The sequence below is a fragment of the Festucalex cinctus genome, chromosome 2, assembly GCF_051991245.1.
Source record: "Festucalex cinctus isolate MCC-2025b chromosome 2, RoL_Fcin_1.0, whole genome shotgun sequence".
NCBI classification, from domain to species: domain Eukaryota; kingdom Metazoa; phylum Chordata; class Actinopteri; order Syngnathiformes; family Syngnathidae; genus Festucalex; species Festucalex cinctus.
In genome coordinates, this window is record NC_135412.1 from 35,896,181 (window position 1) to 35,918,233 (window position 22,053).

General features: G+C 40.0%; 1 protein-coding gene and 2 long non-coding RNA genes across 3 annotated transcripts; 1 reads left to right on the top strand and 2 right to left on the bottom strand.

Moving 5' to 3' along the window:
• Window positions 1–6,552: 6,552 nt before the first annotated feature.
• LOC144014696 (L-rhamnose-binding lectin SML-like) lies at window positions 6,553–9,140 on the bottom strand. Its single transcript, XM_077514884.1, has 9 exons — window positions 9,005–9,140; window positions 8,672–8,704; window positions 8,503–8,568; window positions 8,199–8,334; window positions 7,613–7,722; window positions 7,485–7,529; window positions 7,054–7,189; window positions 6,864–6,987; window positions 6,553–6,660 (listed from the first exon to the last, which is right to left on the bottom strand). The coding sequence occupies exons 1-8, from the start codon at window positions 9,036–9,038 to the stop codon at window positions 6,876–6,878; spliced, it is 672 nt and encodes a 223-aa protein (XP_077371010.1). The 5' UTR covers window positions 9,039–9,140; the 3' UTR covers window positions 6,553–6,660; window positions 6,864–6,875.
• Window positions 9,141–13,087: 3,947 nt separating this feature from the next.
• LOC144014699 (uncharacterized) lies at window positions 13,088–15,128 on the bottom strand. Its single transcript, XR_013282543.1, has 4 exons — window positions 15,075–15,128; window positions 13,564–13,818; window positions 13,316–13,460; window positions 13,088–13,239 (listed from the first exon to the last, which is right to left on the bottom strand). It is a non-coding gene; the product is annotated as an uncharacterized LOC144014699 (long non-coding RNA).
• Window positions 15,129–20,584: 5,456 nt separating this feature from the next.
• On the top strand, window positions 20,585–21,965 carry LOC144014698 (uncharacterized). Its single transcript, XR_013282542.1, has 2 exons — window positions 20,585–20,837; window positions 21,790–21,965. It is a non-coding gene; the product is annotated as an uncharacterized LOC144014698 (long non-coding RNA).
• Window positions 21,966–22,053: the final 88 nt, after the last annotated feature.

The window sequence follows — 22,053 nt, forward strand, 5'->3', positions numbered from 1 at the left end:
GGAGCACCTGTCGGCGCTTGAAGAGGTCTTCTCCCGGGTGGGGGCCGCTGGACTGCGTCTGAATGCGGAGAAGTGTCACCTTGCCCGGGACCATGTTGTTTTCCTTGGTCATGTTGTGTCTGCTGAGGGACTGCGTCCAGACCCCAAGAACACAGACAAAGTGAAGTCTTGGCCTGTGCCACGGTCGGCCACTGAGGTGCGTGCCTTCCTGGGTCTTTGCTCTTATTACAGAAGGTTTGTGAGGGGTTTTGCCCTGCGCGCTGCCCCCCTCTGTCAGCTCACAGGGAAGGATGTTCCGTTCTTATGGACATCCGAGTGCCAGGTGGCTTTTGACTTCCTTCGTGATGCTCTTTGTTCTGAACCTATCATGAGGCATCCAGACTTTTCCCACCGTTTCATTCTTCATACCGATGCTTCACAGGGGGCGGTCGGGGCAGTGCTTGCGCAAGATGCCGATGGTCAGGAGAGGGTGGTTGCATATGCGAGCCGCTCTCTTACAACAGTCGAACGCCGGTGGTCTACATACGATAGGGAGTTGTGGGCGATAGTTTGGGCAGTTCGTCATTTCAGACACTACCTGGGCCTTCGCCCCTTCACCATTGTTACGGATCACCGGCCATTGGTCGGTCTCCGACGTCTCCCGATTGACAATGACAGAACGGGGCGTCGGAGCCGGTGGGCCCATGAACTGGACCCGTACGACTGGGTAATTGTGCACAAAACTGGGGTGCAACATACTAACGCCGATGCTTTATCTCGGAGGCCGATTCTCAGTGGTGAGTTGGTCGATGGGGATGACCATGATATGGCGGGTGGTCCCGTGCATACGGGTACCCAGACGGGGCCGGCCGATGCCCTCGGTTCCATATGTACTGTGGAGTCGTCCCCCGCCGCCCCTGTAGTGGGTTCGTTTCCGAGCCCCCAAGTTAAGTCAGACCAGAATTTGATTTACACGCTGTCTCACAATGGGTCTCACGTCCGGGAACTCCAGCAGCAGGACTCTGATATTGCTCAGGTGTTGGGCTGGCTGAAGGAGGGCCGCAGACCCCCTAGATGGCGGTTGAAGATGGCGAGTCGGAGTTTGAGGAGATTTTGGCGTGAGTTTCACCGGCTCGTTTTCATTGATGACCTACTGTGCAGGATTGTTTGGCTGACTGACATGGGGCGGACGACTCAGGTGGTGGTCCCAGCTGCGTTGGTCCCTGAGGTTCTCTCTCAGCTGCATGGCACACCGCTGACAGCTCACCTGGCATACGAGCGTGTTGTATCACGTGCTAGGAGTGTGTGTTATTGGCCCACTATGGACAATGATATCAGGGCCTGGTGTGATCAGTGCTATGCATGCCAGAGGCGGAAATCCCCAGTTCCACAATATCAGGCTCCCATGAGGACCTCGCATATGGTGAGGCCTTTCCAGCGTGTCGCCGCCGACATACTGGAGTTGCCACTCACCTCCAAAGGCAACCGTTACGTCCTGGTTGTTGAGGACTATTTCACTAAGTTTGTCAACTTGTATGCCATCCCTGATCAGAAGGCCACCACGGTCGCTGATTGTCTCTTCCAGAACTATGTCTTAGAACACGGGGTGATGGAGACCCTACACACAGATATGGGAAGACAATTTGAATCCGATGTGGTGAAACAGTTGTGCCAACGGTTGGGCGTGAAGAAAACTCGCACCACTCCTTATAACCCCAAATCTGATGGGATGGTCGAGAGGTTCAATAGGACGCTGATTGATCAGTTGGCCAAAACCCTTTTGTCCTGTGAGGGGGAATGGGACTCTTTCCTGCTGCATGTTGCATTCGCCTACAATACGAGTGTACACTCAAGTACTGGATTTACGCCGTATTTCCTCACTCACGGCAGGGAGGCCCGGACGCCGGTTGAGGTGGTCTTGGGACCGTTGTTGCAGGACAGCCCGGAGGGGGTGCCTCCAGGGGACTATGCTAGTTCTCTCCTCAGACGTTTGGGGTCGGCTTTCGGTCAGGCAAAGGACAACAACATTGCAGCGAGCAAGAAACAAAAAGCCCACTATGATGCTAAATTGAGGCATGATCCTTATGAGGTCGGAGACCTTGTATGGCTGAATAATCCGACCGAGGGCCGCCGTAAGTTGGCCCCACATTGGAAAGGGCCTTATGTAGTGAGGCGGCGCATGGATAGGGATGATGAGGTAGGGGTTACTTACCAGATTGGCAGCCCGTTTGAGGACTCTCCTTTTCAGACCGTCCACTATGACAGGTTGCGGCGTTACAATCTGCCTGTGGTTTTCCCCAGGGACGGTTCCAGTGAAGGATCTCCCTCCCCTCCCTCTCCGGCCCTGCTCATGGCATCGCCGGATGATGTTTCATCTGACGGCCTTGCTGGTGGGTCTCTTGCGGATGGGGATGGAGATGGTGCTTCTGCACAGGGGTTGAATGAGTCACCTGCTCCAGGAATTGAGGCTTCTAGGTTTTCACGTTTCGGTAGGCCCTCACGGCCTCCTGCCTGGCTGGGGGGATACTTATGGGGGTGATAATTTTGTTTGAGTGTGTTTAAAAGGAAAAAAAAAAAAAAAGGGGAAAAAAAAGTCCTAACAGAAATACCCTGTTGATTTCAAATGTCTTGTATTTTGTGTTGGGTTCACAATACTGGGGAAAAGTTGTTGTTTTTTTAAGTGTGCGGTGTATTTTGTTTTGTTGTTGTTGTTTTTTTACTGTTTTGGAAGGTAATGTTGGAAGTGTGCTTCTACCTTTGGATGTTTTGGGTTGTTTTTTTTTTTTTTCTCCTTCCTTCGTTTAATCTCGCTTATGTAAATGAGGACATTTCTTCTAGTTAGGGGGGACGCATGTAAGCGTCAAAAGGAAGGTCGTGGAATGATGACGGAAGAGCGAGGCGACGAGGGGAGGAGAAAAAGAGTTTTGGAGGGAGTAAGAAATAAACGGGGCAGTCCGGAGTTGCTCCCCAAACGCAGTTCTTGTGTATTTTTCCTTACGGAGAGTGTTCCGAAACGCGACACTCGACACGCTACATTAACACTAGCCTGTGGTGGGGTCTTTTTCGGTCCCATAATAGCAAAAGTACACTCAAAATGTCTATCAAACACAAACCGCGTCCGCACTAAAAGAAAGGGGGTGACGAACTGGGACGCCGTGAGCGTGCGTCAGCTTCTCGTGGCCGCCACCGTGGTGCTGTTCGACCGCGTGGTTTGGTTCGTCCGCCGAAAAGTAGTTCGTCAGCAGAGACTAAATTCTCGCGAATTTAATGTTCGTGAGGCGAAAAGTTCGTGAGCTAAAGCGTTCGTCAGCCGAGGTATCACATATATATATATATTTATTAGGAATTGCCTGACGATTTGATTCGTATCACGATTCATAGGTCACGATTCGATTCCGATTAATCCTGATACGAATTTGTAAATCGATTGTTGCGATTTTTTTTACTCAAATTTAGAAAATACTATTGAGTAAACCTGTGCATGTACACTAAGATTTGTATGAAAATGTATTTATCTGAAACTCCAGTCTTTTAACTGTGAGCCACTGTATTTAACAAACAGGTTGTAATCTGTTTCACGTTTGAACAGCATTGAAATAAAATATTAAGGCTTAATGCTCCATTAATATAACATTCTTCCATGTGTGGGATAAGCAGTATTTTTGCAGTATGGTATAACACCGCCCACTTCATATTGTATGTGTATATTTTTATTTTTATTTTGTAATTATTACATGTTGCCGAATTTATGTTGGACTTATATAGACATTAACACTTTTCGTCAGGAGACAGTTGGGAATCCATGCAGGCGGGCGTAGGCAGCTAAGGGGTCCTCACAGGTCCTAGTCAGTTAATGCCTTCCGTGAGAATGGCGTGGTCATGTCGTGTCTCGTGTGTTGCAGTGCATGTGCGCGATTAAAGACATCGAAAGTACACTCACTCTCTCTCAAGTGTCTTCATCCAACCCCAAGTGCTACACATGCTTAAGGTGTGAATCTTAACCCTAAGTAAGACGTTTTGTTGAATATTCTTCCATCAAAAATGGATGTTTAAAAATTGATTCGGCTGCCTATTGAATTGATTCGAGAATTGCGAGCTGTAGTATCGCGATATATTGCCGAATCGATTTTTTACCACCCCTAATATATATATATATATATATAATATATATCATATATTAACTACATTTGAGACAGCACTTAGTAGAAACAGCATGATTGACGTTTTAAAATTTGTAAACGTAAACAAGACTTTAGACATTTTACAATTTGCTTTCAATACATATGCTTAATGATGTTTACAGGAGGAAACTTGTATATTTTCTATTAAAGAATTATAATTCAAAAGATGCCTCTGCCAGATCTAAGATTGAAAAAGGGGTGTTCAAAGCAACACATTTTTTAAAAACCATTAATTCAGTCAACAGCTTAGTTACTGAAATCAAGTTTTGACATGCCAAATGTATACTGTACTTGCATACTCACCCATCACCATAACACTAAGATGGTGTTTAAAAAAAAAAAAAAAAACACTTTAAAGCAGCTATATGGCAGATTTAAAATTTCAAATCGCTACTGCCACGTGTGGCCGAAAACAAACTGCACGCTCGTACACGCTGCGCGCACTCGTACGTGCACGACCTCAATACTGAAGACTGGGCTCTTCATATCCAATTAAACGTTTTCAGAGGTAAGAAGTTCTTTAATGTTATACAAAGCTGGCTACTTCACGGAATGAGACGCTCGATCCCCACTAAACAATTGATGTCCACGGGACGTGCAGATCATATTGCTTTAGTTGGTCGAAGCCCAGTCGACTGTGCTGTACTCCAAAACGATGTGCAAATTATGTCAATTAATTGGACCTCATTCCGACGTCAATATGCAGTTACATATTGTAGTCACCCCGCTCGACGGACGTCAATCTGATTCTAGTCATTATTAGTTTATGTCGCCCCCAGGCTAGCGTCATTGTGCATTTGCCGGAAGGTGGGCTGTCATTTATGGAAATTGACGATTGTGAAAAACATATAGACCCATTCACTACTTAGTGTGATATGGCCGTGAATGTTATCGCCATTCAGTAGTACCGTTCACTTTCCGTTAGCATAATGTAGCTACAATAGGCTGTTTTCACGGAGGAAAATAAGGCAACATTTAGTCTGATTGAAACTCCGCGGAATGGAAACGTCTGTTCTTCATAAAGTCATGTTCTGACATTCAACTTTGCCGCCCCTTTCACGCTAAATGTTGCCGTCCACCTCACTTTCACCCCAATAGTTACGACCGAGAAGTGATCGATCTTGTGGTTACTATTTGAAATTTTTTTTTTCTTCTAAATACTCTCTTCTTACCTTTTGGCGAAGAAAGAAAGCCAGCTGTGAATCACTTTTCTAATCCAAGTCCGATCTCAACTCTCTCCACCGCTGAAATGTCAAACCAATGTTCACTCTCATTCTTGCCCAGCATTGGTCACTATCAAGTTTTGATTTTTTTTTCGTGGCACTTAACATTTATTTTTTTTAAGCAACCTTCCGCGGAGTAAAAGCGGGTATCTGGGGCAGCGAAAATCTGTACTAGTTCCGTCTTCGCGACTACAGGAAACAACTGACGAGAACGTGCATGATGTCACATCCCGCAGACAGAGGGCGGGAAATTCGAAGGATTCGGACCGGACGCTTCCTAAATATTGGCCAGAGGTTTGTAGGAGTACCCATTGTGAACATCTAAGATATTGATCTAATTAGAATGTGCCAGTCATAAATGGTCAAATAAAAAGGCTATTGATAAGATATTTTTAGGGGAAATCCTCCATAGTTAAGATAGTGTTAAAAACAAAAACTATTTCTTTCAGTGTTTTAAGTTCTAAAGCCACTTACAGCTCCTTTTCAAAACAGTTCAAGCCCAGATAAGGCTTTGAACAAGTTATTGCAACCTGAAGAGATTGGTTTTATGTTAGTCACAAAAATTTCCACAATTGGTACTTTGTGTAAAGCGAGTGCCGCGAGTCATACTACAGTAGATGTGGACACCGTTTTAGGTATGGTTCTTTATGTAGAAAGCAACCATTTTAGGGATTAAAACTGCCCAACTCTCACTCTAATAATGGATTTTCACCTTGTTTAAGAGCTGCTTGTGAGAGTTTGTAGCTGGTACAATGCTGTCAGTCTACTCATGTGACAGTACTTCTGTATAAAGATGGATCTCACCACCATTGCTCCAGTTCACAGCTGCACTGAGATGGAGCAGCAGTGGCATAAGCCAAGCATGGAAACTTAACAGCTTTGTTTATCTTAAATATTTGCATTTCACTGGAATTTACACAGTAAACTTTAGTCTTTGGAAAAAAAAAATAATAATAATTCAGTCAAAGCCTAAGCTTTACATTTGTAAGAGTAAAATGTTCAAGTAAATCACTAAGGAGATAAGAATGATCCCAAAACATTCAGCATGGGAGCTAGCCAGTTAGTCACGCTACCACAACATACTGCTGGTGTGATAATTTAAAAAGTGAAGCATTGTGAATACCTTCCATTACACTAGCTTTATGTGCACCATTAAGACTAATAAAGCATCAATTGAAGAAACATTTTATTTGCAGGTCAACTGGCACAAGCCCTTTTACAATGGCTCCATAACATGGCAGTACTCCCGTTTGAGCATTGTAGGGATGGGCCTCAATCTGCAGAGAGCACAATCAATTAATTCTGGCTTAGATTAAATATGCATTCACACGACAAAATATTTCAATAGCGACATCTCTAAATTGTTCACACCCACCTGCTCAAAGTATGCATACACAAGTACAGTACAAACCTTCAAGCACAGGTTCAACAATCTTGAACGCAACTAATACAAGTGTTCATGTCATACAATAGAAATTACCTTGTTGATTAACTACTTCAATTCACACCAGTAAGAAATCGCCAAGTACTTGTAGGTGCCATGACATGGGTCTCCAAACACATCATTGCTGGCTGCAATTGAACAGCTGTGTTTCCGATTGCAACTATAAATGAGAAAAGAGAATAAGTGATTTCTATAAAGAAGAAAACAGAAAAAACTGCCATTTTACCTTTTGGCAACGTAGTTTGTAGCTCGGTGAAGGCAGTCAACATTCTTTATACTATAAGAGTCCCTTTTCAAGACACATGTGGTCTGGTCACTGCGTCCATAAGATGCACTGGTGATGGAAATGAAACGTCCCGACTCTGTGAGGATGAGAGAAAGAATAGTTAAGGGCATTGATTTCACATCCATTCAAACCTTTGGCGCACCAGAGTGGCACTGCCAAAGTAAATGCATGGTGATATGTTGCGAGAGCCCCGTCAAACATGACTGTTAAATAGCGCAAGCTCATCTCAAACACTCCATTTGCTCGAGAATAGTTTTGTCAAGTCCTTATCTAGTGCATTCAACAAGTAATAAGAGGAAGCATGCCAACATCACAGCTCATGCCTCTTGTAAATGTTTAACACAAACAGTTAAAAAATAGTTACATCTTACCGCAATACAAGTGTGCCACAGACCCCTCACATGCCACCACAGTCACTGTTTAAAAATAAATAAAATTAATGGAAAAAAAAAAAATAGCCAAGTATTTCTGCACACTTTTCAGAACACCGGAGACATACTTGCAGACACGCAGGTGAAGTTGGTCTGTAAGTACTTTGAGGTACCAACACAGGGATCTGGCGTTCGGAAATCAGCCACACTTACTTCACAGGATTTCTTGCCATTGCAACTGCAGACAAAGAGCAAAGCCCACGTCACATCATTAATGGGGCATATGCCACGGAAGAGGCGGGGCTTCTGTGATTTTGCACACGAGTTTGGTTCCGGTCAGGGCTGCCAATACACAACCGAAGGGCACCAAGTTGGAAGCAAAAGTATTTTTTTGCCTCTTCCATGGCATATACCCCAATACCATGGGTGAAAAATAAAAATTCAGTTTTATACATAGAGAGAGTCCTGGTTAAACATTTATATTGGGGGAAGTTATATCACAGTTGGTGGCACGACAAAATCGGGGCCAAGGCTGGAAACTATCCCAGCCAGTATGACAATTACAAGCAGTCTCACACATGGTCAATTTGGCCCAAAAAAAAAAAAAAAAAAAAAAAAAAAAAAAAAAAAAAAAAAGTAAAAAGGGAGAGATATATATATTTGTCTTAAACAAAAACTAGCATCTCACAATTTAAGCTCAATGCATAGGCCTACCTTGCCTCGAGGTCCTCCTTCGTGTTTTTGCGAGCACACTTCGTGTTGGCGAGTGCCTGTTGAGGTTTGCCCTTGGCGCAAACCAGTGAGCTTGAGCGACCAAACAAAGCCTGCTGCACTTGGAGGACTCCATGATCTGACACGCGACAAGAGGGACAGCAATCAAAATGATTCAACTCCAACTGAAAATAATGTCTTGCAGGGAACAGTTCAGGGAAGAGAAAAACCAAAATAATAAAAAAAAAAAACTATTTAGGAAGTTAAATCACTATCAAATCAGTGATGTTTGTTCAGGCCGGCTTACCACAGGATAAACGATGGACTTGCCAGTGCTTTGTGTCACAGGTGGTCACTTGCTTTGCTGAGTCGACTGCAAGAGGGAAAGGAGAAGGCAAAGGGGGTGTGTAGTTCTCTATGAACAAGCTTGCAAGAAACTATTGTACTTCATTTAGGGAATGAACACTGATAGTCACCTGCAGTGAAGAGCAAACATGTTGCCAGCAGCACTGGAAAACACAAAACAATGGCTATTGACATTTTGGACAGTGGCTAATTTTATTCTGCTTTCTGCGATGGTGCAAGGTGGTTTGTCATTGATGACTGACAAGAGACCCATCCATGGATTGTGTGGAACAGTGAAAACAATGCCATGTCATCACAATGACACCATTTTAAGAGGAAAATTAAATTCTGCCCACACAACAATAGTCACCTCTTAACTACAGCAAGTTCTCAACATTCAATTATGACTGACTTCCTGAAAGGGACAGTTAATTTAGAGCAGATTAGCTTCAGTTAATACTCACACATGGCTAGGTTAATTCCAAAGCAGGAAGGCATGTTTCACACGAATCACTCCGTAGCAATTGTCAGATGATCAGAGGAAGGTCACTCCTATTTATAGTGACTCCAAGGTGTCCACTCAAGCTGCCAATCAAAAGCCACGCCCCCCAAACGCTCCAGCCTTGCAGCATGTCTGCAGCAGTCAGTTAATTGACTACAATTATTTAGGGGGCTGGCCAGTGAGCACTTTGCAAATCTAACACCTGTGTATCTCAACATCACCAACCTTTAAAGCCAAGAAAGTAATTCAGCCAGCTTGTAATATGTTGGAACATGTTTTTCAGAGTTGTTTTACCAGTAGTTTGACCAGCTCAACTATCAACGACACACTTTTTATGTGTTATTTTAACTTTCATATAGGCCTATATTTTGCTGTGTTTGGCAAAAAGGCTCGGGCACTGCACCTGCAATACACACAATCTAATCTAATTTTATCATTATACTTAAATATAACATTACTTCAATTACAGTTATCTGGCTGCAACGCCAGTGGCGGCCAGAGGGCTTTGCGCCAGGAGGGGCGCTATTGAAAATTAAAAAAAAAAAAAAAAGAAGAAGAAGAACTTTGCACAAACATTATAGCCTGCTTAAAATGAACAACGCTGCTGGTGATGGGATGTAAATGAACCTGCTATTATTTTTTTGGTATTGCATTTTTTGGACTATAGAATGGTTTGGTTCCATTGTGCTATAGGGTATATGCCACGGAAGAGGCGGGACTGTTTTTTTGCACAACAGTTTGTTTCCGGCTCGGTTTTCGACGTGTGGGCTGCGTCAGAAATACTTGTGCTTCCAACTTTGTGCCCCTCGGTTGCGCGTTCGCAACCCGGACCGGAAATAAGCTGATGTGCAAAATCACGTCCCGCCTCTTCGGTGGCATATACCCCATTGGAATTTAGATGACGATTTTATTTTGAAGTAAACAGGAAATGGTGTCATGGATCGAGGGGAATTGACATAACTAAGCGACATACCGCCATTAGCGTCGTCTTCCAAGGTCAAGAAAGACGTGTGCGCGCCAGAGAGAAGAAAAACAGCTAAAGTTAAGATTCATCGACCTATTTATTAGCACCTGGTTGAGAAGGGAACGAGGGGCGAAATAGTCATGTTTATCATTGCATTTTACGTTGTTTGTGTCATTCACTGTAGAGTAAATCACTATCGCTTTCACCCACTAGGCTAAGCAATTTCTGGAGAAATTGCGTGGGAATGCTGAAAGCTGAATGCTAATAGCTGAATGCTAATAGCTGAATGCTAATGAAGGAAATAGAAGGATAAATTATGTGAACATTATATAGTAATTAACTATTAATTACTAGTAATAGTAGTAGTAGTAGAAACAGTAGTAGTATTTCTAGTAATAATTATTAAGTAGTACTTAAATGTCAAATACAAACCCATCCACCCATTCTCAGTTGGTAGTCAGCACTACTAGACACCTACCATAAATTACTAGGAGAGTAAAGTTTTTTCATTCATCATTTTATAAGCAATGCCTATACTCCTCTTTCACATCTTTAGGTGCTGGTACTGAAAAAAAAAAGTATCAGCAAACATCAGCTAAAATCAGCACAAAAAGTATGCCATGTCAGTCTACTTGGCACAAAACCCAACTCCTCGTCCAATCAGATGACACCTTAAAATCAGTGTTGCAAATTTAAAAAAAAAAAAAAAAAAAAAGAGAGAGAAAGACAGATGAGCGATTGTGATACTTCGGCCGCGAGCGCACGCCACTTTTCTTGAGCATCTGCTTTGAGCTAAACATCACTACTATTTACCTGTTAGGCTGTTGTCAAGAGATTTATGTTTTAACTTAAAATGTTGCTTTTAAAAAAATAAAAAATAAATAAAATTAAAAAAAGGGGGGGCTGCCTGGGATCATACCAATGACCTCATGGTTCATACATCAGCACCTGTATCCACAGAGGAAGTATGTGAAGCCTTGCTCCAATGTTGTAGTAATCAAGTGATGGGGCTTGCTATCCATGCTATCCACGTTTTACAGAATTGATGGATGCACGTAGGGTTAGTATATGATTTTTTTTTTTATGTTAAACAATTGAACAAAAAATGGTCAAACAAAAACGCTACTGTGAAGATATTGGTAAAATTATTACATAGAGCAGCTTAAAATAATTGGACCACGGCTACCATGTGAAAGTGAAGGTGTGCTGAAACATGTCCCATGCAGGAATCAAACCCTGTTCCTCTACATGCCAGGCCATTGCTTTAACCACTCAACTATTGTGGATATGTCAACACCTCTGGCAATGTATATAATTGCATTGAGTAATCGAGTGTACAAGCGCATTGAAAAAGGTTCATGTCAAATGGCATTTGATGAACTAGATGTTAACTTGTTTTGTATTATGGCAATTCTGGAAAAAAAAAAAAAAAAAAAAAAAAAAAAAAAAAAAAGACTGCTCCACACAAGGTTTTATCCTACACATTGGTTGGCCTGGGCGACACAAGGTAGATGTACTTACCATTCAACTACCGCAGACATGGAGGTAACTGTGACAATGCATGGTATTGTATTTAGTAGTCAAGTGTACAAGCGAAAGATGAAAATATGGATTAATTTTGAAAAAAAGTTTGTCAAATGACATTTAATGAAATAATGTTAAGTTGTTGTATTATAAGAATTCTGAAGAAAAAAAAAATATTGCTCCACACAAGGTTTGATCTGACACATGGATTGACCTGGGTGACACAAGGTAGATGCACTTACCCCTCAACTATCATGCACATGAATGTGGATGTGATAATGTATGGTATTGTATTTAGTAATCAAGAGTACAAAAGAAAATTGGATTAATTAAAAAAAAAAATTGTCAAATGACATTTAACAAAATAGATGTTAACTTGTTGTATTATGACTATACTGAAATTGAAGGAAAAAAAAAAAAAAGTTGCTCCAGTGGGGTTTGAACCAGAGGACCATTCGTATGGCTGTCTTTGCACTGCACTTGGCTCGAGTGCTAACCAGAATGAGTGAACATTACATTGAATGCATTAAATAAAATGTATGTGTAAAATTGGTTGTAAATGACAAATGAGAAATTATGGATGAATTATAAATTAAAAGACATACGTTTTAATTTAACCACTTTGAGACTGGTATCAAACCCCCACCTCCAGTTTACTGTTAAATGAGCTACTGCACTGCCACTCTATCCACTGAACCACAGGAGAGTTGGTGCTCCCATTGAAGTGTTGTGAAATGTAATTGAGAGATGTCTTGCTGAATCAGTGTGGCGAACATTAAATTGAATGCATTAAATAAAACTTATGTTAAATGAATAAGGAAAAATAAATTGTAAATGACAAATAAATTATAAATGAAAAGACAGAAGCTGAAATTCACCCAGTCTGAGACTGGTTTTGAACCTTCACCTCCAATTTACTGTTCAAGGAGCTACTGCACTGCAACTCTAGCCACTGAACAACAGGAGTTTGTGCTCTCATTGAAGTGTTGTGAAATGTATTTGAGAGATGTCTTGCTGAACCATGAAATTGAATGCATGAAATAAAACGTATGTTTCATGACTAAAGATAAATTGTAAATGACGAATTAGAAAAAGACAAGTTGAAATTCAATCTGTTTCAAATCTTCACCTCCAGTTTACTGTTCAATGAGCTGCTACACTGCCACTCTATCCACTGACCCACAGGTGACTTGGTGCCATGGAAGTGAGCGTAGAATGGACAAGTTCAGTCCCATTGACAGTGAAAAGGGAAAGTTGATCTTAATGTTAAATTGTGCTAGTACTGCAAGTAATGTGGAATCAATTATATTTCCCAGTAAGTCATATTTTTTGAGCAAATTGGAAACATGAATGTTATAAATTGGAAGTATGTAGGAGTTTGTTTTTGTTTTTTTTTGGGGGGGGGGGGGGGAGAATTGCAGGTTTGTTACTTGACCGTAAAGCACACACATTTAAAAAAAAAAAAAAAAAAAAAAAAAAAAACACAAGTTCAAGGCAAGAAAGTTTATTTATTTTTTTTGTAATGCAACAAAGAGGCCTTTTTTTTTTTTGGCTCAGTTCAACCACCCCTCAGTTGGAATGCTGGGATATTCAGGGAAACCCTCCTTCCAGATCCTAAGAGGGCTGTGGAACTGGTCCCCAGACATGTCCAAGATTTTTTTTTTTTTTGGTCCCCTCCTCCTCCTCAAGCCCCAAGATGAGGACCTCTTCTGTTGAATAGACAAACCAAAAATCAGTTTACCAATATATGTTGTGTTCAACCAAACAGTACCAGCATTAACCCACTTTCATTTCAGGATGGCGCGACGTGTTCAGGGCACACCCAAAACTGTTTTTATTGCCCTTCAAGTGTGTTAGCCTGTATATACAGCCAACATTGATGTTTTCAGTTGCAGTTTCTCTCCACAGAGACACTAAGCATTTCTTGATTCTGTGGGGGGGAAAGAAGAAAGGAAAAAATAAAAAATAAATAAATAACTTGTTAGGTCATGGCATTACAAAGATTGTCAATAGGATGAACTGAGAAATCATACTTGTTTAATAAAGATGTGTCTAATAGGGACATGGACACCCTGAGCTGTGACCATCTGAACAGGCTCCGTCTAATATAATCCCAAAAATATATTCAAGTTAGTTAACCATGTGAGAATGTGCAACATGCCTCACTGACGCGTCCCTCAATAGTGACGTAACCCTTTGGGCAATCTTTTCAATTGTGGCAAGGTCAAGAAGCTTGACGGTGGGAAAATCAATTCCTTGGCCTTTCCCACCAGTTCTGCCACTTGAACCTATTCATGGTAAGCAGAGCAAGTGAATTGTAACATTTATAGACAGCAAAGGAATTGGGCAAAAAACAATAATGGCTCAGTTTGCCGATTAAACACAGAAAACAGGTGAGTAATGATTGTTATTAAAGACTCTGCACAGGTGAGCTCTTCAATTGACAAAAATGGCAAACATGAAATAAATACACATACACTAAAAATTAATATTCTAGACCAGGGGTGTCAAACTCATGTTAGCTCAGGGGCCGCATGGAGGAAAATATATTACCAATTGGGCCGCATCGGTAAAATAACGGTATATAACTTAAAAACGATTGCCGTCAATTAGACGCAGATTTGTGTTCCTGCCCTAAATTACAGAGCTCAGCTGTAATCATATTGTTCCAAAAAATAGAAATGCAAATGGAACGCGGCAACACTGAGTTCTGGATGTGTTAAATCGACCTGTTTTGCATATATTGTTCCCAGAATGCATTGCGTGGCGCAGTTAATGACGTTATAAGGATGCTAATCCTTATATATCTATTTGTGTTACCAGTAATTTAATTTGTGTCGTATTTAAAACGTTTGTCGGTCTATGATTAAAATAAATCAATCAATAAATAAATAAATAAAAAACGTAACTAAGTTGTGTGTAAAATAATGACATCCAGGACGATTCTCCTGTACAAGTTGCATTGCTCATCTGAGGACTGCTTGTGAAATTAGAAATTTTATATATTTTGATTGTGGCCGGCCGGCTCATTAATTAGTCTGACAGTACCGTTTTTTTTTTGTTTTTTTGTTTTTTTTAACTTTATAAAATCCTCTCGTGGGCCGGTTTAAACCCCTTTGTGGGCCTGATCCGGCCCGCGGGCCTTATGTTTGACACCCCTGTTCTAGACAAAATTGGTCTGAAAATTGGTCAATGGAGGACGGTATCCTTTTTATTTCAGCTGAATCAGACATTTAACTACCAATGAATTTAACCCCACTTTGGTGGCCATGACAATCAGTGGTACTTTAGCATTGTACCAGTTAAAATTCTTGGAATCTTGATGGAGCACCATAAAATTAATCAAATTAACTTGCAAGCATGGATGGCCAAAGTGACGCTATAGGCAAGACGTGGTTGCAGATATTTGAATGACAAATTGTGGATGCAAGCAAAGTGTGGTTAGTATATGACAAATGTTCTTTGGAGTAGGTCAAAGTGACTCCCAGATGTTGCATTTTCAAAACACTTAGTCTAGTTGCAAAATGGCGAGAGCTTGTCATACCTGTGGCCCTTTAAAAATTTTGTGTTTTTGGCCGCGTTAGAAGGACCTTGTCACTAGTGATGGCAAAATGAAGCCCCGTAAAGCAATGAAGCCCTGCATTGAAATGCTTCACACACACGTAGGGGCTTCAAGATGATTCATTTCCTCGACTACGCCATCATGTGGACAGAAAATGTATAACATGCTTGGTGCATGCAATAAAATGGTGTGGTGTAAATCATGCTCTAAATACAAAAGAATATATATTTGAAGAGTGTTTTAACATGAATTGTTCTGTGTTACTTTGTCTATGTTTGTGCTTATGCAACAAGTGAAAATGTGAAAAAATGAGGTAAAATAAAGTGCTTATTCATTTTTATTTAAAAACAATATTTTTTCCAAAGTTTTTGGACTCAGGCGGTTTCTTTTTGTGCATAGAATTTCACCTGCTTTTGAAAAAACTCTTTCACATGGTACTGATGAAGCAGGGGTGCATAGATATGAGACAGCAAGTTTGTATAAACTTGGAAGCGCATATTTCTGTGATTCCCAGTACTGAAGGGGATTTTCAACTCTGGGGATATTTTCTTCTCTTTCTTGCTGGTTCCTTGAACTCCATCGCAAAAAAAGAAGCTCGTCGTCGTCGGTCAAATCGAATGCAAAATGCAAAGAAGTACCGCAGTAAGGGACCCGAAAACACAAAAAGTGAAGGGGAATCCATAGCGTTTCTTTGCCGCTTTTATTTCGAACTACACTCAAACCTAGCGAATCATTTCCTGAATCAGTCACGTGGTACACCCGCTTCGCGGGGCTTCAAACGTCATCACGTACGTCATCGACACACGCATTGAATCGCCGTTCATGAACCACTCATCTGCATTACTCGGCACACGCTTCAGGGATTCGACCCGAGAAGCACATCACTACTTGTCACCCCCTTCGGCAAAGTGCTGGAATATGTAGCTCTCGCCCACAGCCACTTTGGCCGAGAGTGGCGGGAAGAGAGTCATTTGATATATTTGACTGCCGTCACTCAATGCCACCAGGGTATTTTCTTGGCTCTCCTTTATGGAGACTCGCGCTCCTCCCTTTTCCAGGGCCCATTGGTTGGCCTTGAAGCGGTTTTTTAAGGCCACCACCTTGGCCTTCAGCATTGTTTGGCTTGCTTTATGCATTCTGAAAGCGAGCACGCAAAAAAAAATAAAAATGTTTCGATTAGATAAAGATCTATCTATATATAGTTTTCAAACAGAAATAACACAAACTGACTTGCATTTGAATACATCTAATTCAGTTTTATTTTATGAAACATACCTGTCTCAAGTTTTACAACATTAACATATGATAAGCATCACTATATTAGGACATCAAAACAACACAAACTTTATGTGAGGAAAAAGTTACATGCCTCTCTCGTCGTTCATTGAGTTTGACTGACTGCTGATGGCAAGTCTTTTATAGCATGCATCTGATGATTAGATGAATGAGAACACCTGCATTCTGTATAAACGACATTGAATACAATGAATTTTAAAGGGTTACTCAACACTGAATTTTTTGCTGAATGCTAATTTCTGAATGCTAAGCTGAATGCTTATGAAGTAAATAGAAAGATAAATTATGTGAAAATTACAAAGTTTTACTTGTATTTGAATAATAAATGAATAAAAAGAAAACACACTTGTGAAGGTGGGATTTGAACCCTCACCTCCTGTTCACCAATCAGAAGATCACTGAACTATCCTCTGGACCATTCCCGCCACAGAAGAACTGATAATTATTTAATTGTAGTGAATATTTAAGTATAAAGCTTGAATTATAGAATACAATATTATTGAAACACAACTTAATATTCACATCAAAAAGTAGTGGATGTGAAATAATGATTATTCAGAATTGTATTTGTACTAGAGGTCAAAACAGGTTTTAAAGCCAGGCAAACTGATCAAGTCCTTTGCCTTACCATGAGACCACTTTAGCCATAGAAAACCCTGTGACATTGTATGTAATTGTAGTGAATGGAACAGCCTGCTTTGAATTTTGAATATAAAACGCAATATAGAAACAAAACTTATTGACGAATGACATCAAAAGTAATGGATGTGAAATAATGTGAGAATGATTCCTATTCAATATTGCATTTGTCAGTGGCGTGCACAGACATTTTGGGAGGCAAGTGCTCTGGGGGGGGGGGGGCACTTTTTATGCAAATGGAATAATAGTAAATAAATAGACCAACTAGTAACCAAACACCCCAAGGGCCTGAATAATACTGACAGTTGTCATTACAAGAAGGCAAAAGGGTATTTCTCACAGGCAAGTGACAATTCCAAACATCGGGGCATTTCTGATATTTCCACCATGCAACTCAATTAAAATGCTTCGACCACCGAGGACGTATTGGACTGCTTTTGAATGTGATTAGTGACTACTAGCCAGTGGTGGGCAGTGAGTTTTTGGAGTGGACATGACATGCTGAAGTGTCACATATGCGAGCGCCCGAGAGGGCGCGAGCAGAAAAATTTTGGGGTATTTTTTAGGGGTGGGAATCTCTGACATGAGGCCGATTCGATATGTATCTCGATACACATGTTGCGATTCGATTGAAAAACGATTATCTTTCAGAACAGAACGGTTCGATACGGTTTGATTAAGTTTAGGAACGATACAATTTTTGATTCGATACGATTCATTTCAATATTCAAAAGTTAGTGACATTTGTTGCTTGTAAACATTAATCTTAAAACACCACAAATTGTTACAGTATCTACAAATGTGTAAAAAAAGAACAACAACAATGTCTTCTATATTTTTATATATTGAATCAATTATTTAAATGGACCGGAACAAAGGGCTGGGCGATATGACTGAAAAATGTATCAGTTTAAATATTCATTAGTCGTTATTGAGAGTTATGATTTTTGTTGTTGTTGTTGTTGTTGTTGTTTTTTTAATTCAAAATAAGGATCAGGAAAACAAAAGGCTGATAATTCAATTTGAAATATAAATATTTAACCTTTAAAAAGACACCAACACAATTAAACAGAATATGTGCACATTGTGAATTATTTCAGAAACATACATTTAAGACATGAAATAAACCTACCGTCCAGCCAAAAGAAATATGAAGCCACCTTATGGAACAATAAATCTATCAAACACATTTTAACCACTTAATATATCCAAAAAAAATTCCAAAAGTGCCCTTCCCTTTTTATCAACAATTTTTGTTTTTAACAAATTTTGTGTTTCTTTTGCCATCACTTTCATTTTTGGTTAATGTATGACATCTTTTTTGTTTGTTTTTTTAAATCTGAGACACGATGATGACCACGGAATCACTACTGTTTATATTTTGTTTTTTGGGCTGTCGTAATCGCGGGCACGTCTCAGTTCTCCTATCTGCTGCTCATGCTAGTTGTAGACATTGACAGGGAGCCACAAACTGAGAAATGAGATACTTGCAGTGTGCTTTTAGCTTAGCTGGTGTGTTGGCTGTGGGACATACCTGTGTCGTTTGAATCCATGCATTGGATCGTCACGGGAGTTAAGGGGGCACCAAAAAACAAATCAAGGCCGTAAAAATAATCATAATAGTAATTATAATATCAGTGTCTAATATTTAAAATAAAAGCTTGTAACGCATTTTAATAAATACAAAAAATAACGTAGCATTATTTACTCGACGAGCGGTATCGCTGGTCTACGTTGGTGAAATTGCACAAAAGCTGTCATATAATAGCCGATTTTGCAGCCCAGAAATGGAGACATGTGCCTCTGTAGGGCCTCTACTAACTTGCTTGCACTTTGTTTATTTCCAGATGTTTATTTGGTAATAGTAGTGGCATTGAGTTTTATTTTAATTCATTTAGCTTTATTTATTTGAGTATTTGGTGTCATTGTTAGTTTTAGAAAGACTTATTATTTATCACTTATTTTTGTGAACATTTTTAAAACTTCAATATTGACACTTACAAGTAGGGCTGGGTATCGATTCAGATTTCCAGAATCGATTTAATTCGATTCACAAGGGCCCGATTCAATTCATGATTCACAACGATTTTCGATTCAGTTGAGAAATTCATGCAGCACATATTTTAGACAGTCAAAAGTACCAATGCTTCAAAGAGTAGAAACTTCTTGCTCTAATTTAATGCATTATTAAGAATATGAATATTTACATTAGGAATTGAATCCATTGCAGTTACATTAATCTGTTTCATTTAACATGGCCTTATAAAAACAATAAATAATAATTTAAATAAATTACAACCACAGCACAGGCTGTATAAATAAATTGACAAAAATGGGGGGGTCGATATATTGATACATGGTTTTATGTATCGATATTGGGATATGAAAAGGTGTATCGATATGATAGCGATATATTGATATTTCAAACCCAGCCCTACTTACAAGTTATTTTGTTTAATAAAGCAAAACTGACAAATACTCAGATATTGTTCATTTCTACCAGGGGAGGGAGTGTTGGGGGAGGGGGGCACCACAAAACATTTATGCTTAGGGCACCAAAATGGCTAGCGCCGGCCCTGCTTCTACTTACTTGTCAGCCGAGGTATGCTGCTCCGACGAGTTCGACAGCGTGATGATGTAATTGCCTACTGCGCACGTGTAGCGCGTGCGCAGATGTGTGAGGTATGCTACTTCGACGGGTATGTTATTTGTTGGAACACCGGTGTTCCGACAAACCAGCATTACTATTTGATCTGAGTGCTTCACGTCGATGCAAAAAAATCCAAACTCCCCACACTCTGCGCCATAAGAGAAAGTCGACCATTTGTAGTTAACATTCCTGACAGTTCAAGTTTCTATGGAAGAAATTACTCTCGCACTTTGTGAATTTTGTCTTCCAAAAGAGCTATTTAAATAAAGCTTACTCAAATCAAGTTTTTATGACATGCCAAATGTATACTGTACTTGCATATTCACCCATCACCATAAAGCTAAGATGGTGGTGGGATGAGGAAAGAAAAAAAAAAAAAAAAAAAACTCAGACTAACTCAATTTCATCCAGTGTTTTAAATTCTGTTTATGGTTCCTTTTCAAGCCCAGATAAAGCTTAATCTGGCTTTGAAACAAAGGTCATTGCAACCTGACAAGATCGCTTTTAATTTTGTCACAAAAAATTGTACAATTTGGTATTTTGTGTAAAGTGACTGAGTCATACCTACTACAGTAAATATGTACATAGGCTACTTTGTTTTTGGTATTTTATTTTTATTTTTTACATGCGCAACAAATAGGCCGTCAGGTCACACACGTTTTCGTTCAGTTTCGCTCCACTACCAGGGGCACTAATTAATCTTTACTTCATAGAATAGATTTATTAGTAGTAAGTAAGAATCCGTGGAGTTCACCCTGTGAAAACCTGCCAATTTTGTGTTTTCGGTGGTGAAACCCCGGCACTATTTTGCGATGAGGCGCAGTGATCTCTGGTGTGGGCGGAGTGCCATTAGGTCGGTAATGGTGTGATTTAGGTCACATGAGCCAATCAGGTAGCTGCTGCTTTCTCCTCACCATAGCAACCGCATATCAAAAATGGCGACCACAACGTCGGAGAGCGAAGAGCGAAAGGAGAAAAAAGTTAAAAAGAAAGTGGTGAAAAAACTTTGTTCCCGTTCAGGTTTGCCCATCGCTTCAGCTGGCCCCGTCCTTCCAGCCATCTGCTTCATTTGTAAAAATAAATTTCAAAGTATATTCGTCTGGGATCGGAAGGAACACGGAAGAGGGATCATCTCGCCAAAGCAGAAACATTGTCGGCAGGTATGTGCTACACACACGCGTGCCCATTTCTGTTATTAATGTGACCGATATTTAGTATATGGGTGAAAATAATTTGTTGCTAGGTTAAGTTTTAAGGCTATAGTTTATTAAAAAGGCGAGCTGCTGAATGATTTATCGAGTGAATCCAACAGTGGTTACCAAACTCGAGTTACCTGTGCCCATCAGAGTCATAATAGAGAGTCACAGCTACACACTCCCTTTCCCCCAAACTCCCTCTCACCAACCTCAACAAACACTTTACTTTACTTAAATCTGTGATATGCATATACTGTAAAGAGGTGATGTGACAATAACACTTATAATGTAATTCTTTTTTGTGTAAAGGCGGGTTGCTGCAGGCAGATGAGATGGTGAAAAAAATAAATAAAATTGATTCTCTAAAAATGAAAACCAGTTGGTAGTTAATTATTACATGCAAATGTGTTTTTTTTGTCTTCTGTATTTATAATTGCTCTTTGACCAAGAAAGTATATAGGCTTATAGGTATATTTTTATTTCTATCCAAATATACGATTATTCACTAGAATTTTCAGTAGGATATCCGAATACCAAAATATTCGATAGCTGCAGCACTAATACTAATTTTGAGTTGTGGCACGCCCACACGAGTTATTTTACCACACACCCGTGTCAAAACTAGCTTACTGCACCCCAACTTCAAATTTTTGCTAACATAATAATAATAATATATTATGAATTTTGTTGGATCCAAAAGCAACTTACATAATTATATATTATATGATTGTAATTGTCTTATTTTCAAATGTTTAAATATTTTCTTGATTTGAACAAAATATAATTGTTTTGAATAATCTTGATTTCAATTATTACCAAAATAATCGTGATTATTTTTTTCCATAATAGAGCAGCCCTAGTGTGATGTGAATATGTGTATCTTGTGCTCATCTTTCCCTTTAATTTTCTATTTCAGGCAGGATATACTGAAACGAAGATTCAGGCGTGATTTGCCCCAGTTGGTTTTTCACACCCCTTTCGAGAAACACCTCTGAAATGGTTTTTGTAGTGACATCAACAACTGACAAACTTTTAGACATGCTGTGATGACATAATCTGATACTTTAATAAATATTCTATATGTTATAATAATCTGGGCTCTGAATGCATCTATTTTCATCTAGTCCATTTTGCCTTGTTCCAGGTTTGTGGTGCATGGTAGTATTTTTGGCCGATGTAT